At 46.3% G+C, this 18,150-nt stretch overlaps 1 protein-coding gene across 2 annotated transcripts; it reads left to right on the top strand.

The window, feature by feature from the left end:
* The first annotated feature begins 364 nt into the window (after positions 1 to 364).
* On the top strand, positions 365 to 17,860 carry baz2a (bromodomain adjacent to zinc finger domain 2A). Of its 2 annotated transcripts, XM_011477389.3 has the most exons (31): positions 365 to 454; positions 517 to 580; positions 1,665 to 1,788; positions 2,862 to 3,659; positions 4,078 to 6,171; positions 6,315 to 6,551; positions 6,632 to 6,994; positions 7,093 to 7,153; positions 7,505 to 7,613; positions 7,706 to 7,807; positions 8,529 to 8,751; positions 8,914 to 8,975; positions 9,059 to 9,124; positions 9,211 to 9,594; positions 9,679 to 9,933; positions 10,023 to 10,237; positions 10,325 to 10,399; positions 10,482 to 10,656; positions 10,731 to 10,793; positions 10,879 to 11,023; positions 11,104 to 11,714; positions 11,800 to 12,136; positions 12,362 to 12,517; positions 12,602 to 12,762; positions 12,879 to 12,944; positions 13,864 to 14,147; positions 14,233 to 14,368; positions 14,472 to 14,618; positions 14,708 to 14,934; positions 15,045 to 15,188; positions 16,049 to 17,860. In XM_011477389.3, the coding sequence occupies exons 3-31, from the start codon at positions 1,665 to 1,667 to the stop codon at positions 16,206 to 16,208; spliced, it is 7,980 nt and encodes a 2,659-aa protein (XP_011475691.1). In that variant the 5' UTR covers positions 365 to 454; positions 517 to 580; the 3' UTR covers positions 16,209 to 17,860. The 2 variants fall into 2 exon arrangements, with proteins under 2 accessions (XP_011475691.1, XP_011475690.1); XM_011477388.3 differs by having other exon boundaries at positions 375 to 580.
* The last annotated feature ends 290 nt before the right edge of the window (positions 17,861 to 18,150 follow it).

Genomic DNA, 18,150 nt, shown 5'->3' with positions numbered 1-18,150 from the left:
GAAAACATTTCAGGTTTTCGTCCCGGTTATTAGCATACTTCCTTAGGCCTTTATTTCCTCAGTCATTAACGGTAAGGTGACGAGCACACACACCAATCCAACTTCCTGTTTACAAATTCCAGCATTTCAAAATAAAAGCACGTTTTCATGTTAAACGTGTTTATGTTACACGTATTTATAAAACCATTCATATAAATGTTTTTTTTAAGATTCACGAATGTGTGACGACTTTAAAGTAAAACGCAACCAAATCGCACAATTAGCTGCCAGTTAGCTTCTTTAATCGGTTTATGTGAGTTCACGCGGAGAAATATTTTATATGAAGTATGTACCGGATGTGTGTGTGCGTGTGTGGTTGTTAATTGACACATTTACGATGTTTCAGTTCACTCTGTTCTGTGATCATGGCTGCACTGGACAACACCAGCCATGTTTGCTAATTTAAAACCCAAAGGTTAGGCTCTGGTTGTTGTTTTTATTATTATTATTATTTATTCATCGTTTTGTCATCTTCAGCCACATACCCACTCAGACGGGACACGAGAGTCGTATTTGCCCACCAGGATCCAGGGAAGGAAAGGTTTGGCAGCTTTAAATGAGATATCAGCAAAACTTTGGATTGTGTGGGAGGATGATGCTCTGCAGAAATTGTCTGTGCGTAAACAATGTAACTTCATTGGAGCGCTAGCTTACTGAGGCTAGTGAACAAAAGGGAGCACGCCTTCAATTGTTAATTTGTGAGGCGTGGGAAGAAGTTGACTGTCTTAATCAACAACCAGAACTACGATTAATTGAGTTGTTAAACTGTATTTCTAGTGTATGGATATTATTGATTTAAACCCATAAGACACCAGCATCCATAAGCTAACAACTTAGCTTGCCTACTCCGGATAAATGTAAATGATGCTAATAGTTAGCTTTATAGCTTGCGTCAGTAAGCAGACTTCTATTGTGATGAGAGGGCTAAATAACCTTGGGAGTTAGGTGGAGTTATGAAGTATGTAATGTTTTACATCAGAATTATGCGAGTCGTTTTATGTTTCATAATAATATCTAAGATTATCAGCTTTTAATTGCGAGAAGAGGCGAGCGGGAGCATTTAAAGTGGCATTTTCGTTTTGCGGGCGCTGCTAGTAATACCATGGCTAGCGCGGCGCCTGGCATTGCAAAGGCCTCGTTGAATTCGGAAATCAAGTGTGTTGGAGGGCTGCCGTCGGGAACGGTTTAATCCCGAGTGTCGTGGCAAACACTCCATTAGGCCTGGAAGTAGAAATCATTCTTCTCCCCAATCCCCCCACTCCACTATCAGTTCCTCGCGCGGCTCAGGTCGCCGGCGCTAATATTTCGCGGTGCCGTTCCTCGGATGTATATTTCATTACAGCAGCGCCTCATCACAGCCGTAATGATGAGCTTCAGTCTAATGTCGTCGGGCCCCGGCCGTTTTGCTGCGACATTTTGACGGTTGTTGCTGGTGCGAAATGGTGCTGTCACACGCCGCCTGTTCCCAAAAAACGGACGTTACGGAGACGCTTCACATCCGAGCCGTCCATCTTTATATCCAAATATGAAAAATTGGTTTTAGTGACACAATCCTAATAGGGTTGGGTACTACTTTTTGTACGGATCTATTTGTCAATAAAGTTTGATGGTCTCTTTCTTTTCAGATGGACTCCAATAATCACTTTAACTATGGCACCCACTCCTCAGCAAACTCAGGACTGAAACTCTCCTCAGGGGATTCTCCTTACACCAATGGGTCCTCTGTGAGCTTTCCTCAGCAGGGGAAGAGTGAGTATTTTCACATCCTTTTTCCTGACCAAGAGGGTGTTCGATTTCCATCACGTAACCTGTGAAATATAGCTCAAATGGGTGTAGGTGGTTCCAAAAATGGCTGCAAAGTGATTTGCACAAACATTATAAGCTCAATATTAACAGAAAAAATGGTTTGGCGCAAAAAGGAGTAACAGATTACAAATCATTTTTAAAGTTTGTGTTGCAAAGATTTCCAATGGGCATAAAACTCCAAAATGGTATCTTTTGATCTATGTAAAAGCATTCCCAGCAGCTTTTTAATTTATTTATGATTTTTTTAGCCCCCCAAAAAAGATGTTGTTTTCTAGGACATAGTTTCTGCAGAGCGATTGGTAGTTCATTAAAAAACAGCCTCTGAGGACTGTTGGTGCAGAGTAAGCCTGCCCTTGCTTCCCGTCATCCGTTTGTTTACACTCTCTCCCGCTAGCTTACAGCACCCTATGACCTCACATTACAAGGGCAACAAAAATGTTGAGGAATATTGGAGCCATCCAGCCGCACAGTTTGGAGCCAGATTCACAGGGCGGACAAGGAAAATGAAGACGTACAGGGATCTGGTTGTCTACACGTGGATGCATCAAAATGGAGCAGTGGCCTGCCGATTGTAGCTTCTGCATCACTGCTACAAGCTTTTTCAAATGACATTTGTTCATCTGCTCCTTATTCCCAACAATTTGAATGAAGAATTACTCAAAAATGTAATTTTAAAGCTTAGATTTCCTTACATGTGACGTCCATCATCAGAAAAATGCCCTAAGAACATATTAAAAGCACCAAAAACACAATTTTCATCAAAGTGGGTCTTTAAGTTGCTCACAGGAAACGACTAGAAAGATGTTTTAAAAATGACCACATGTGAAGACAAACCAATTCCAAAGGAACCACATCAAAGCAATGAAGAACATACCTGCAGAACTAAACAAAAAGATGTTTTTATGTTCGTATATCTCTTAGAAAGACGGTCCTCACTATGTCATACACACATTTTCTGTAAAGTATGATGTATAATCAGATATATCAATTAAATCTGCTGTTTTTGTGTCAAACAGATTTAAATGGCGAAATGAATGTTAATGGCGTATCTACTGTCGGGTCCAGTGGGCCTGCTTCCAACCAACCATCTGCCCCTTACCTCCACCTGCGCAACCACCACCAGAACAGCATGGGTTATGACTACCTGTGGGGCGGACACCCCCAGTACGGTCAGGGCGTGGGCTCCTCAGAGATGCACCAGAAGCCGGTCGCGTCTGGAATAGTGCCACCTCAGTCACATCACCACTTCCAGGCTCATGGACAGTATCAGTTGAACGGAAGTATGGAAGGCTCCCACCAGCCCCCCGTCGCCGGCGCTGCAAACATCCCAATCGCAGGAAATCAGTACTGGAGCAGAAGTAACCCTGGGCCACAGCAAATGGGTTACAACTCCCAAGGCATGTATGGAACCTACCAAAGTCAGGCTCATCCTGGGATTTCCTTATCACAGCCACAGCCTCACCAGCAGCAGCAGCAGCCATCACAACAGCACCTCCATTCCCACCGTCAGCCTCCCCATCACCACCAGCAACCGCCACATTATGGGATGATGCCTAACGGGATGCCCTATTACCAACAGCACTCGTCCTCGCAGCAGCTCTCTCAGCCGGCTCCCCAGACCTTTACTCCTCCACATGGCAGCCCACAGCACCACAGCTTGGGCAGGGGGCGCTCCAGCAGTCCTCTCCCTGTAGGGGTGCCAACGACATCCATTATGTCACCATCAGCTGTGCAGGACAGCGGATCACCCAGAAGCCACAGCAGAGACCGAAGCCCCCTTGCCAGCCACATGGGGATGTCCTCTCCAGTGCATGGTAATGTTTTTTTACCTTGATAAAGCTCTAGATTGAAAAATGTCCTGACCCTTTTGACTTTGATGCATTTCTCACGCCTTCATTTAAACTCTGTAGTTTGAGTCGTAATTAACACGTTTTCTTGTTTTTATGCAACTCTGGGATTTTTCTCATGCACAAAAACATTAAAAAACCCAAAACCTTTTGTTACCACATGTAATTTAGTTTTCTATGTTGCCAGACCTCAGTGTTGGGATAGTGCTGTAAACGCCCAGCAGGGGGCGATCTTTGACTGTTCTCATTTGTTGAAAAATCTACTGGAAGTTTTTTTGAAAACATTTTTCTGGAAATCTATATTATTTAGTTCGATGTTAAAAATTATTAAATGTGTATATTGTAGCTTTTTCTGAAGTATTTATAGTTCTGTTTCCTGTCTTAGGGCTTTCAGGGGAAGTGGTGAAGGAAGTGGATGTTGGCTACAATGGCAGTAAAGGGGCTGGTTATCAGGCCAACCCTTCTACGGCTCACGTGGCTCCTCAAAGCGACTACAGACATCTTTCAGAACAGCCAGCCAGTCAGCATCCAGAAATGGCTTCCCCTGTCAGAGATCCGCTCGGTAACCCACGACCTCACTATGTGTCGTCTCCACTCTCTGCGTCAAAAGCTGGAGCGTGTGCATCTCTAACCAAGGCCTCCACGCCGCCACGAGTCTCTGCAGCCTCTTCCTTCTCTGGACCCGGTCCATCCGTGCTTTCATCCACGGCGCTTTCGTCCGGCTTTGAAGAATCTGCGGCTCCACAAATGTCGGCCACTCCCAATTCCTTCTTTTGTTCACCTTCAAGAAACTCTTCCAGACTTTCCTCGCCGCCTCCTATGGTTCAAGGTCTCAAGTCTCCCAGCTTGAATGATGTGTGCGAGGTACCACCTGTAGAGTCCAAATCCCCCTTCAAAAGGTCATCTTCCCCCTTGCATGGACCACAAAAAGTTTCCAAACTCCTGGCTTCACCTGAAGGCTTTTCAGAAGCTGCAGCTGGTTCTTCCAGTCCACCGGTCTCATCTTCACCAGATTCGATAGTTCATCAGTGGAAGTTGGAATCAACTCTGAGGACCTCTGGAGCCCCCACAGCTACCTCTTCACCTTACAACTCTCCTCATTCTGCACCTATTTCATGTCCTGAGAAGCTGCTGGCCCGTGGATCCAAGACGCCTTTGACCCCTTCTTTCTCAGAGGCTTCTGAAAGTCGGCCCCTGAAGCCTCTTTCCCCACAGGTGACGCCTCCTGCTTCATCTCCAAGTCCATCCCGATCCACTAATCCTTCATCTGCAAGTGTGGCTCCAACTCTGACATCTTCCTCCGAGCCAACATCACCTGGACCCTGTATTTCAGTATCTGCGTCTTCTGCATCGCTGTCGCCAATTCCTATAGTTGGCAGTAAACCTAGCGACCCGCCAGCCGCATCTCAGTGTCCGATCAACACTCCTGCAGCCGCTGGCACAGCCATTTCCACGGCCTCTGCATCTGAGAGGCTGAAATTCACCTCCCTAACTGCAAAAGAGAGAACCGCGGGCCAACGTCTGTTCACCCTACCTCCTTTAACCACTCAAGCCTCCAGGACTGCAGCCGTGTCCGCTCCTCCTTCCCTTGCGTCTGTACCTCCTGCAGCGACGGCTCATACTGAAGACATCCAGAGACCAGGCTCCAGGACTACAGCTGCTGCTCACATCCTTATCGAATCATCTTCCAGTGAGTCAGATAGTCCAGGATTCGGCGAGGACAGGAAAGTGGTTGAAAGCAAATTAAATGGAAAGCCCGAGGAGCACCTTCTTAGGCCAGACTCGGACACAAGGACATCGCGGGATGAAACGTCTGGAGCTGGAACATTGGGAATTACACAGAAAACCCTCAGTGGCCCTCCAGGAAGACCGCTGCGGACGGCAGATGCTCCCAGTCACAGTCTCAAGAATCAAACGGATACTAAAACACACGGCACGGAGGGGGATGTTTTCTCGAATGAGGAAGACTCCATGCTTGAATCAACTCCTCTCGGAAAGTCTCCTCCACTCAACAGCACAGATGACCAAGCTTTCAAGAACTTTTCACCCGATTCCTTTCACTATGATGGCAACTCGACAACCCCTTCAAACCTGAACGTCAGCTCTTTCATGGATCAAACTTCTCTGTTGGTGGACGACCGTTCTGCTTCAGAGGACTCCACGTCCTTTGACCACAACTTTTCCCAGAGTAAGGACAGCTCTCACTTCTACAGCACTTTTAACGACGAGGAGGACAAGTCTGCTACCTGTGACGGCTCCAGAGTTGGGCTGTCTGCGGAAACCTCTCGAGATGAAACCTTGGACTCCACCAGGAAAGACGACACCTCTGATGCTGAAGAGACGGAGAGCAGCTGCCAAGTTATCGATCTGTCTGCTCTGGGATCTTCTGTAGCCTCCTCTCACACCGAAGAGCCTGCCGTTGAGTCGAGGGATGTGTCCAATTTGGAGCCATCTGTGTCATCGCAGCCCGCTCTCCAAGGTAAGAAATACATTTCTTAGAATAAATCTTGACGACTTTGGACAGGTCGCTCTATGTTCATGGTTTCCATGTTATCATTTTGACACAGAGAAGCATTTTCAGGATAAACATGACTCTAGTCCCTCTTCTTTTTTTCTTTCCAGTTCCTGAAGTGGCATGGAAGCTCACAGAGCATCAGGCTCCAGACCTGATTGGACACATCAACACTTTGACACCCCTGAGTTTGAATATGGGGGCGGAGAGCTTCATGGCCCTCAGTACTCCAGCAGAGAGCGCTGCTGTGCAACCAGTTCCCGAGCCCGCCGCTGAAGGGCCGCTGAAAACCCCAAGAAAACCTCGTAAACCTCGAACCCCAAAAGCATTAGGGGTTAAAGACGGAGGTATTTGGCACACTGACTTTACCTGGGTTTAGCCTCCATATATTTGTGAGATTTATGTCCTTTTTTTTTGTTATCGTAAGCTCCGGAGCAACCACAGAGGAAGCCTCGCGTTCGAACCCCAAAAGCGGAGAAGGCGAAGGCTGACGAAGAGGCTGGCGCTAAAGAAGAAGGACCAAAAGGAAGGAAGAGGAAGAGGTCTTTAAAGGTCAACGTCGATCAGATGGCTGTGGTCCCAGGGGGGGATGGGTCTCTCATGCAGGAGGTTGATCCGATAACAGCCGCAATCGATGCCGTTCTGGCTAACGCGTCATCCATCAGCGCAGCTATCGAGAAAGCCAAGAAGATCAAAAGAGCCAAAAAACAAGAGCAAGATGGAAACGTGCTGACAAAAAAGCAGGACGCAGACGACGGGGAAGAAAATGACGACGATAGCTCCACAGCAGGTAAATGGTCGAGTTTGTTCTGTCGTTTAGATCACACATCAGAACCTTGTATGAAGAAATCCTCTGTTTACCTTGTTTGTTTGTTTGTATGTTAACAGGAGAATCGAACAAAAGAAGGGTTGCAACTGAGGAGCAGGTCCGGTTTCCTCTGGTCCATGGGTAACTGAAGCTTTTCCTCTTTTCCTCTTTTCCTCAACCTGCTTGAAATCAAAATTTAACTTAAACTAAATTTGAAATGTACAGTAAGAAGTTCTGAACATGTATTTCCCTAATGCAGGTAGACTTCTACTTATCCTTGAGATTTGCGGTTCCTGTTTTTTTTCTCCGCATTAAGCATACAAACTTAAGCATACAAACTTCCATATTTTTGGTCGTTTCAGCAGAAACGACCAAAAATATGGAAGTTTAGATTGGATTCAGTGATCTGTCAAAAGAGAGCGGGAAAAAAAAGCGCTGAGGCGATTTCCTTAAAAGCCGCTGCATTGTCGTGATTCCCATCCTCTCTTGCAGCTGGAAGAGGGAAATCCGAGTGAAGAAAATGGAGAACCGCATGAAGGGGGAAACTTGGTATTACACTCCATGCGGGAGGAGGATGAAGCAGTTTCCTGAAATAATAAAGGTGAATTTTCCCGCTTCGTTTTTTTGAACTCAATCGCTCCTTTGACATCCCTGACCGTTGAGATCCTTATCTACCTGTTGTGAATCTTTTAGTACCTGAAGAGACACGGCGACAGTGTGGTCACCAGGGAGCACTTCAGCTTCAGCCCACGGATGCCTGTTGGAGACTTTTATGAAGAGAGAGAATCTTCAGAGGTGTGTGGAACAGCGACTCCTGGTGAACATTTGAAGTCCCACTCTGATCACCTTCTGATCTATTTTAAAAGCGTTCCCAGTGGTCTTTTAATTAGAATTATGCAGTTTTAGGCAGAATCAAAAAACCTTTTTTTCTAGAACATAGTTTCTGCAGAGCGACAGTGGATTTATTAGAAATTCACCTCTAAATTGTGGACGAGACTATTGGCGTGAAGGAACCCCACCCCCCCTTTCCATCGCCCATAACTGAGATCTATCAGTTCACACTCTCTCCATCTAGCTTACAGCCGCTTACAACCCCAACCTAACATTCCCAATGCAAACAAAGGCGGTGAGCAATGTCAGAGCAATCCAATCGTACAGTTTTGAGTCAGGTGCCAGCTCGGACGAGGAAAACCAAAGCATACATGTCTATTGTCGTCTGCAAGTGGATGCATTAGAATGGAGCGGAGCAGGGAGCTTGTGGCCCGCCTGTTGTATTTTATTTATTTTTTTACGCAACAAATGTGCTCATCTGATCTTGACTCATGACAATTTGAACAAAGAAAAACTCAGAAAAGGACACACATACATTTTCTTTACATGTGTCCTCCATCATCAGAAAAAAAGACACAGGAACGTATAAAAAACACAATGTTCATCAGAGTGGGGCTTTGAATTCCAACAGAAACGTGCAGCAGCTGTTGTGATTTTATTTTTGTATGTTCATAATGCATTACAGGGTGTGAAGTGGGTCCTTTTGGCTAATGAGGAAGTTCCCTCCATGATCATGGCCATCACCGGCCGGCGCGGGCGCCCGCCAAACCCTGATAAGGAGAAGCCTCGCAGGGTTAGCGGCGGGAGGGGAGGGCAGGCTCGCCGGCCTGGTAGACCTCCCAAATTAAAGATGGTTGACCTTCTCAGTAAAGTCGATGCCAAACTGCTGAAGAGGCTTGAAGCAAAGGGTGAGGACAAGTTTTTTGTATTCCAGGCTAAGCATTTGATCGTTTTGTGTTGTTGTGTGCAGTCTTTTAGAGTTTTAGGAAGTATTTAGAGTTTTCTTAGCTAATCCTTAACTTTTATATTATTAATTATTTTCTAATAGTTGATGTTATTAACTTTTATAGAGGCTCTCACAGAGGAGGAAAAGGAGAAACTTGCAAAAATCAAAAAGAAAATGAAGAGAAAGGTAAGTCTCTCACACTGGTAACAGGTTTGACCAGTTAGTTAACGTATCTCATCTTTGTTGGGTTTGCTGCTCTTCCTTTCCAGGCTCGGATGAAGAGACGGCAGGACGCAAAGATCAAGAAGATGAAAGACGAAAAAAAGAAAGCTAAGGTGCAGGAGCTTATTGCTGAGCAGTGGTTGCTTGTCCGTCCTCCTCCTCTTAAAGTGTTTTTTTTCTTGTCGGCTTTGCTTTTTAGCAGGAGCAAGAGGCCAAACTGCTCGAGGGAAAGGCAGAGCCGACAGACCTGTCGGCCCCTGAGGTCACACATTCAGAGTCTGCCGCAGAGCCTAAAAAGTCTGGCCGGAGGAGATCAGTCAAAGTTGACGCCCCTGCGTCTGTGCAGGCAGCAGCCGAAGCCCCGCCTCAGGGCAGTCGAGCGCAGAGTGCTCGGAGTAAAGCGAAGGCCCTGGCTAAAGCTCAGGCGGAGGCGGAGGCGGCTGCTCAGGCCGCTCTGGCAGCTAAGAGAGCAGCAGAGCGAAGAGCCCAGGCCCAGAGACGTCTGGAGGAGAGGAAGAGGCAGCAGCTGATTGCAGATGAGCTGAAGAAACCCACAGAGGACATGTGCCTCACCGACCACAAAGTGAGCTTTACTGTTAACCCACACGATGTTGAGCTGCACAAGTATCTCACTGATCCTAACTTCTTCCAACTTTGTCTCCACCAGCTCCTGCCAGAGCTGTCCCGGATTCCAGGTTTGGTCCTTTCTGGGACAGCTTTCGCACACTGCTTGTGTGTTGTCGAGTTTCTGCACGGCTATGGAAAGATGATTGGTCTTGACGTGCCCAAAGACATTCCCAGCCTCGCTACCCTGCAAGAAGGCCTGTTAGGTCTGGGTGACAGCCAGGGACAGGTTCAGGACCTGTTGATAAAGCTGGTGGATGCAGCACTGCATGATCCTGGTCTGCCATCCTATTACCAGGTAGTTAAAGCACTACAACCCAGCTTTTCGTATGACTTCTCAACCCTTTTAAACTTCTAAATCTAAATGTATTTTTTCTTTTCATTCAGTCTGTAAAGATTCTTGGAGACAAGCTGGTTGAGTTGGAGCTGACTCGCAGCACGGTGTCGGAAGCCCTCCGCATCTTTTTAGAGTCTCACGGTTACAAGACGGAGGTTTGCAACTCATTGAGGACCAAGCCCTTTCACGCTCTTCCTCCTGACACCAAGGCATCCATCCTGGGGTTCCTGGTGGAGGAGCTCAACAGCAGCAACGTTGTGACCAGGTTGGGCTGAGATAACTGCCTTCAATGATTAACAGTCTGCACTTTTGGGCCTCCTTTGCCTCATGTACACACGTGCTTGTGTTTTAGTGACATTGACAACACATTGGAAAACATGACAACCTACAGGAAGAACAAGTGGATCATTGAGGCGAAGCTGCGCAAGTACGCTTTCGGATTTTTGGGACTTTTTTAGCAAAATTCCATTTCTTTGTCATTGAAAACGCTGAATCTTCTCCTCCACCAGGCTAAAAGCAGTGCTGGCGAAGCGCACAGGACGCTCCGAGGAGGAGATCTGCTTTGAGGAGAGGAGGCGCAGTGCCAGAGTGGCCGAAGAAGAGAACCTGAGTCTGGAAGAGAGCGGACTCATTCTGGAGAGAGGAAACAGGCGCTCCCGCAAAGAAGAGCCCAAACCCGTTGACGTGTGTATCTGCTCTGGCTTTGGAAACGCGATATAATCCTTCAAAGATTAAATTCATGCATTTCCCCGCTGCAGACCGAGAGCCCTGCCGTTGCCAGCATTCCAGAGCTTGAACGACAAATCGATAAGCTCACCAAGGTGGGAATAACAGCCATCAATCACTTTCTTCACCATTTTCTTGCAGATTTTAACATTTTTGTTCTTGTTTTTAAACTTTTCACAGCGTCAAGCGTTTTTCCGTAAAAAGCTGCTACAGACTTCTCATTCCATGCGGGTCGTAATGCTGGGTCAGGACCGTTACCGCCGCAGATATTTGGCCCTACCTCACCTGGGAGCGGTTCTGGTTGAGGGCCCTGAAGAGCTGCTCAGTGAGTTTAACTTTTAAACTTTACGTGTTTCAGTTTGCTCGTTTCTTGATGTCACTGTTTTTTGTGCTTCTGCTTTGCAGCTTCTGAGGATGTTCTTGTAGCTGAAGTGCCTGTCACTTTCCTGAAAAAGGAGCCAAAAGTGGAGGAGACTCCTCTGCCTGCTACTCCACCTCCCACTCTCCCTTCTTCTCCGTCCTCCGTCACCCCAGGCCAAGCCCAGAGCTTCTCTCCAGAGGAGGATTTCCTTCCTGGAACCGCATCCCTCATGAGCACGCAGAGAGGTCGTGGACGTCCTCGAAAAATCAAGCCTGAAGTTGAGCTCCACCTTCGCACCGCAAAGATCCGCCGGCATCGGCGAAGTAGCATCAGATCTGTGGGAGGAGACGGACCAGGCTCGCCAAACGGGGCCACACAAGACCTCACCCAAGCAGCTTTCCAGAGCTGGCTGAGCCAGTCGCAGGAAGCAGCCACCCACGGCTCCTGTTCAGCGGCAGGGGAGGCCCCGGAGGGAAATCGGCCGGAACGAAGTGTCAAGGAAATGGCGGAGAAACAAGGACAGTGGTTCAACCTGCTTCCCAAACAACCCTGTGATGAGAACTCTTTGACTGAGGCTCAGATGCCCGCTTCTCCCCCTAAACTCCTCCCTCAGGTCCAGGATGTTCTATCGACGGTTTCTGCTGAGCTCATCAAGGTTTGCTCCTGGAAGAAAGACCTTAAACACATTTTTATGCTGTAACAATTCACCTGTGTAACCCAAATATAATCTCCTTCATTAGCCGGATCCTCTCATGCCCGTCCAGGCTCCACCTGTTGTCGGCTCACCAGCGCCGCCACAGGAAATCGATCCCCCTGATGCCGCTCAAACTGCTCCCGCACTGACGCCATCAGCACCTCCTCATCTCTCACCGATTCCCATCGGTCCACCGGCAGCAGCTCCTGCCCCTCCTGTCAGACCCGCTCGACGGCGGAGAAGAGGAAGCAGAGGCAGCAGTCCTGCCCGTCGAGGGCCGCGAGGCGCCGCGGCCAAACGCCGCGGCCGCCCGCCAAACGCGGTGTTTCAGGAGCTGGAGCAGCAGTACTTCACCCAGATGGTGGTCAAGCCAATTCCCGCCTGTAAGAAGTTTCTGCCCCTCAGAATCCCTGTCAAATTTTCATGACCAAACAAAACATTAATAGATTTTATTTTTGCTGAACCACAACACATTTTTCCTCCCATTTTCACCACTTTTCATGGAAGTTTTGGGAGAACCGCAAAGCTGCACAAACCTCTGCTTGTTGCTTTTGCTTAGTTAATGGGTTCTGTATTTAGCCGTGTGTGTAACATGCATGTGTTTGCAGCGATGGTGCGCGGCTGGTGGTGGGTGAAGGATCCAGAGGAGCTCTACAACACACTACAGTCGCTCCACCCTCGGGGCATGAGGGAGCGCCTGCTCCACAAGCATTTGGCCAAACACATGGAGAGCTTAACTGAGATGTGCACCAAACCCATCATCGGTAAAGGTTGTTATGAATCTGTTTTCTTTTTTTTCACTTCCACGATCTTATTAATCTTTATTTATTTTGGCCTTTCCAACAAAGACCCGATATTTGAGTCGAAGCTGGAGGAGAAGGACGTGCTGTTGGAGGCTCTGCAGCAGCCATGGCAGGTGCAGGACAAAACCATGGAGACGGACATCATCGCCCTTCAGTGGGTGGAGGACCTGGAGCAACGAGTTGTCGCAGCTGATCTACATATGAAGGTAAAATTTCAAAATAAAATAACTTTCAATTTGCAAAATGAGCATATCAAACAAAAAGGTGTGGATTCATTTTAATTCAATATTTCTAGTTAAAAGATTTTGTGCTGTTCTTTAAGGTACTGCCTCAAAGTGCGGTGAATGACGGCGAGACAAACGCAGAGACACTAGTTGCTGAATTTCAGGTAATTAAAAAGCGAGTGGGTACAACCACTTCCTTCTCTGCTCAGTGCTAACACGAAGGGGGTCAAGCATCTTGCAGAATATGCAGGACCGGTTTCTTTGTGCACCACACGCACCAGTCTTGAGTCAGCGCATCTTCAGCGAGGTTTGAAATTTACAAGCCCAGGAGAAGCCGCTAGGTTGGAGAACACGCAGAACAACTTTGCTTTTGGCACCACAATCTCCTGCTGCTTAACCCTTTAACTGCCTGCTTTATCAAACGACAGAGAACATTTAGAAAATCTATAAAACATTGGGTTTTACTCCCACAAGGCAATAAGCAGCTTTTTATTTTCGTTGGGTTGTTAAGAGTTATTGGGAGCAATGATGAGTGACAGTCTGTTTTGTCAAATTGTATTCAAGTTTGTTATATTAACTCGATCAAACTTTAGGGAGCCGTTTATTTACATTTTTATTGATCTTAAAAGAATAACTATAGTACTCTGCCTTTTTGCTGTTGTTTATGTTTTAACTTATCACAAAGATATGTCATTTAATTTATCCTGAAGTTCATATTTATTTACTAGGAAAACTTTCTGGAAACTGTTTATTTAAGTTAAAAATAAAAGCATGAAAGATGCTGCTCAGCCTTGTTCTCCCTATTTGCTTTTTTATGTACTTGTTTTTTTTTTTTCAATAAACAAAGGTAATTGTTGATGTTTTTATTATTCTAAATATTGAAACCATTATCTTCACTTCTACTGGAAATGAATATCGGCTCCAAATATTAGTTATTTGCCTTTTTGACTATTAATAATCATATCGGCCCTGAAAAAACAAACAGAAAAACCATATCGGTCGATCTCTAAAATGGATCCACTTCCTGTCACACACGCATTTTGAAAGGTTTGCTGACGTCTTCACATCCTTCTCTCTTTGAAGCCCTACACAGTCCCGGACCCCGACTCGACGCGCGAGGAGCTTCAGTACTACGAGCACGATGTGGACCCGAGAGACGATTGGATCGTAAGAACCAAGAAGGAGTGGTCCGGCTTGCCTCGCATCGCCACTCACCCGCTGGACCTGGCCGTGCTGCGGCTCGCCAACCTGGAGAGAAACATCGAGAGGCGCTACCTGAAGCAGCCGCTTTGGAACCCAGCAGAAGTAATGCGCCTCGCCCCCCTCACCCCCACGCCTGGAGAGGAGCAACCGATGGACGTCATCAGGTGGGAGCAAGTGGGCGTGGCTTGAGTTTTTAACCTGAAAATCAAAAGTACGACTATTAAGTATTTGGTTTCCCCTCTGCTGCAGCCTTGAAAGTGAGATCACCTCTCGAATGCGAACGTGGAGACAGGCTTTAGACCGCTGCCGCAGTGCTCCTCAGCTCTGCCTGTGTTTGCTTCAGCTGGAGAAGGCCATCGCCTGGGAGAGATCCATCACTAAAGTGGTTCGTTGTCCCCTTCAGGCTTCCAGTGTTTGGGATCCTTTTTTAGATTTCATTTGTTTTGTTTGGCCTTCAGTAAGTTCCCCCTGTCCCTTCACGTTTGCAGACTTGTCAGGTCTGCAGAAAAGGAGACAATGACGAGTGCCTGCTGCTGTGTGACAGCTGTGATCGTGGCTGCCACATGTACTGCCTCAAGCCCAAAATTACACAGGTGCCAGAGGGAGACTGGTTCTGTCCAACCTGCACAGCAAAGGTCCGAATCGCCTCCTCACCTCCCATCGGGGATTTAACACGCCGCAGTTAGTCGGAGAGGCTCACTGGTTAGTTGGCTTTCTTTTTCAGGACCAAGGAGAGGCTCAGCAATCCTCCAAAAAACGCACCCGAGTGAAGAGGAAAAGATACGAGGAGGAGAGCTCCGAGGAGGAGACCATGCGACGTAGCAGCGGAATGTCCACGCGACACAAGGACACCCCACCTGCACCTTTACCGTCCCGTCACTCTGGGGAAGGAGGCAGCACTAAACGGCGCCGCATGACAACGCGCAACCAACCTGACCTCGCCTTCTGCGAGTGAGTCCCAGCTTCATCACAATTCCACATTTATCCCTCAGACGTGTGAGAAGAAATGTTAGTTTCTATTTGTGTCGCCAGGCTGAATTTCTAGTAACTTTCTTTCCAAGGATCATTCTGATGGAGATGGAGGCTCATCGAGACGCCTGGCCCTTCCTGGAGCCCGTAAATCCTCGCCTGGTGCCAGGTTACCGCCGCATCATCAAAAACCCCATGGACTTCCTCACCATGAGAGAGCGACTGCTACAGGGAATGTAAGATCAAATTTATCAATGGTTTCGATTAATTCTATCTCTTTTAAGAACCACACTATCAAATAAAGGTTATGGAGAACAAACAGGTGGGATCTGCCATGTTTACACCTGAGGCTTTAAATGGATGCACTGAAAACTGGTCCTTTGATCGTCTTTTTCATCATAACGCCTGAAGACATTTGTGGATTGATCCACCAGTTTTTAGGAATTTCTTTGTTTTAAATTAAGATGTATGGTAATTTCTCAGAAGTTCTAAAATCCGCGACGAAATAAAATCTCCGGAGAATTACATGTATAAATGAATAAACATTTTTAGACCCAACACTATAAAAAAGAAATGTTTTTAAAGTGGGGGGAAATATTTTTTTCATAAAAATCCTTAAAAAAAACCGAATGCCTAAAGATACAAAGTATATTTAAAAACAGGGTTACGTTTTTAAAAACCTTTAGTACATAAAAATTTTAGTTTTCTTTTCTCATCTTCCATGTTTGTTAATTTTTTTCATTTTTTTCTGAGTGTCCAGCCTTTTGAAATGTTATTTTAGGACTTTCAGGAGAATAGTTTTCGTTGCAGCAGTGTTGTTTTCCATTGCCTCTTATTGACCCCCCCACAGCTCCTTCAGAACATTGGGGTCATCAGGTGAATGATAAATGTAGACCAGGGGTCTCAGACTCTCACATCCTGCTGCTGAACCTGGACCTAGATGCAAAACATGTAGGTCACCGGCCCTCGAGGCCTGGAGTTTGAGACCTGTGCTTTAGTCACCTGAAGACACTTGAAATGTTCTGACACCTCTCAGACCTCCTTTAATGTCTCACCGCTCCTCGTGACACCTCCGCCTGTGTGTTTGCATCCTCAGGTACTGCAGCTGTGATGAGTTTGCAGCCGACGCACAGCTGGTCTTCAATAACTGTGAGCTCTTCAACGAGGACACGTCTGAAGTGGGGATGGCCGGACACTCCATGAGGCGTTTCTTTGAGAGCCGCTGGGCGGAATTCTACTCAAACAAAGACAAATAGGAGGCAGCGGCGGTTTGGCCTGATGGTGGGGCTGGAGACTGCTTCCCGCTGTCCCAGTCCCCTCCACACTCTGCATCACCGCTAAGACTGCCTGGAGTTTGTTGCAGCCACGTGTATTATCTCCTGTATAGGTATATATGTATAGATTTTTGGCTCTTTGTCTGTTATTGTCCCCTATAGAGGCCTAATATTTTTCCGAGGCCCACAGCTGAAGTGGCTTGTATCCATTCCCCCCTTCAGAGTGAGAACATTTGCCCTCACCTCCTCCTCAGCACCTCATCTCCTCTCGGCGTTCTCCTGTCATGTCGCTACGTGAGGCCGTTAGTCGGGTCCCGCCGTGAGCCCATGACGCAGCCTCAGGCTCCGAGTCTGGGCTCACGATCGTACTGAAGGTCAGAGGTTCACTAAAGCAGCTTAGGTGCTACAGACCAGACCTGCTCAGCACTCCCAGCAACATGGATCAAAGCTCATCAGCCACGTCTAGCCATTTCTAACCTGTTCATCACAAATGTAATGTGGTCTTACGCATACATGTAATTTTTGGCTCTATATTTTTATTATATATCCTATATATATATAAATAAATAAATATATATATATACAGATTACAATAGCTGGGATTATTTAATAGCAATAGCTTGTAGTGAATGTGTACAGATTACCTCATAGAGATGTTTAGACAATTTATGAAAAGGCCAGTCAAACTTCTGTTATTGGACCGTCACGAGTAGATGTTGTATAGCCTCAACGTAACTCCTGCACACACACACACTCTTTTCCTTCACTGATGTACACACACCTGCACAGTCACACTCGCCGCCTGCTGCTGTGTGAACAACACTGCTTTCTAAAACGAGGATTTTTCGTGTGGTCGGTCTTCAGCTATGGGTTTGTTCACTTTACAAACGAGAAGGTGAAAGCGTTCGGTTAGCTCATAACTATGCGTCTGTAGTTTGGGCTGCTGTAAATACTCTCATTTGATTGGTCGTTCTGAAATGTATTTTCCCCTTCAGACTGAAATGATGAGCTGGCACATGTGACATGGAGTGGGGAGTGCTAAAAAACAACAACAACAAAGACGGAAACCAATTGTTTAACTAGATGAAAACCTTTTAAAAGTGGCTAAAATTGACTGAGACGCTTTTATTTTGTAGGACCAGCTTTGCAAACTAGCAGATACTGAACTTGTGAGCTCGACTCTGCCTGGTTTCCACTCTTACATTCCTTTTTATTTAATTTTTTTGTGTGTGTGTGTGCGTGCTGTACACGGGCCAACGTATGACATGAAGGCGACGGGATGATTCCACAGACCGGGTCTTTATTTAAACCAGTTCCTTACACTGAACCCGCTTAATCCATGGATAGGAGATAAACTTTGGTGTTCCTTGTTTCGCAAAGGGACAGTAGTGTTCTGCGTTTTTTTTCTTTACCAAGAAAGAAAAAAAAACCCATGAAAACCAAATGTGGTGTTAAGTGAATTTTTAATACTGTACAGTTTTGGTGACTTTAAATTTTTTCCTTTATATTTTTAGGACCAATTCATCATTTTTAAGAAGGAGTGTTATAAGACTTTGTTGTATTGAGGTGATGTAACACGTGTGCATCTGTAGAATGTACTGTGAGTTGAATAAAAACACATCTTATAGAAGGGATTTGTTGTGATTTGGTCTCCATTTGAACTTTTCAGATCTATTCAGAAGTCCTTTGCATTGTTTTGTTTTTTTTAACTTGTCCTGTCCAACAGCTGGGCAAACACATGAGAGCTGAGGGCCTCTTGTGTTGGACATATTTTACTTTTACAACAGGGGTTATGACTCTTCTGACAAACCAGAGGTATGTCTGAATAAACTCCTTTTGTAATCGAGGCCAAACTTTATTCATTTTAATCATATTTGAAAATCTTTTGTGTTGGACCGGACGGATAAGGAAAGTAGGGAAGAAG

Source organism: Oryzias latipes, chromosome 7 (genome assembly GCF_002234675.1).
Source record: "Oryzias latipes chromosome 7, ASM223467v1".
In the NCBI taxonomy this organism is placed as follows: Eukaryota; Metazoa; Chordata; class Actinopteri; order Beloniformes; family Adrianichthyidae; genus Oryzias; species Oryzias latipes.
This window is presented reverse-complemented; position numbering and strand designations above follow the sequence as displayed.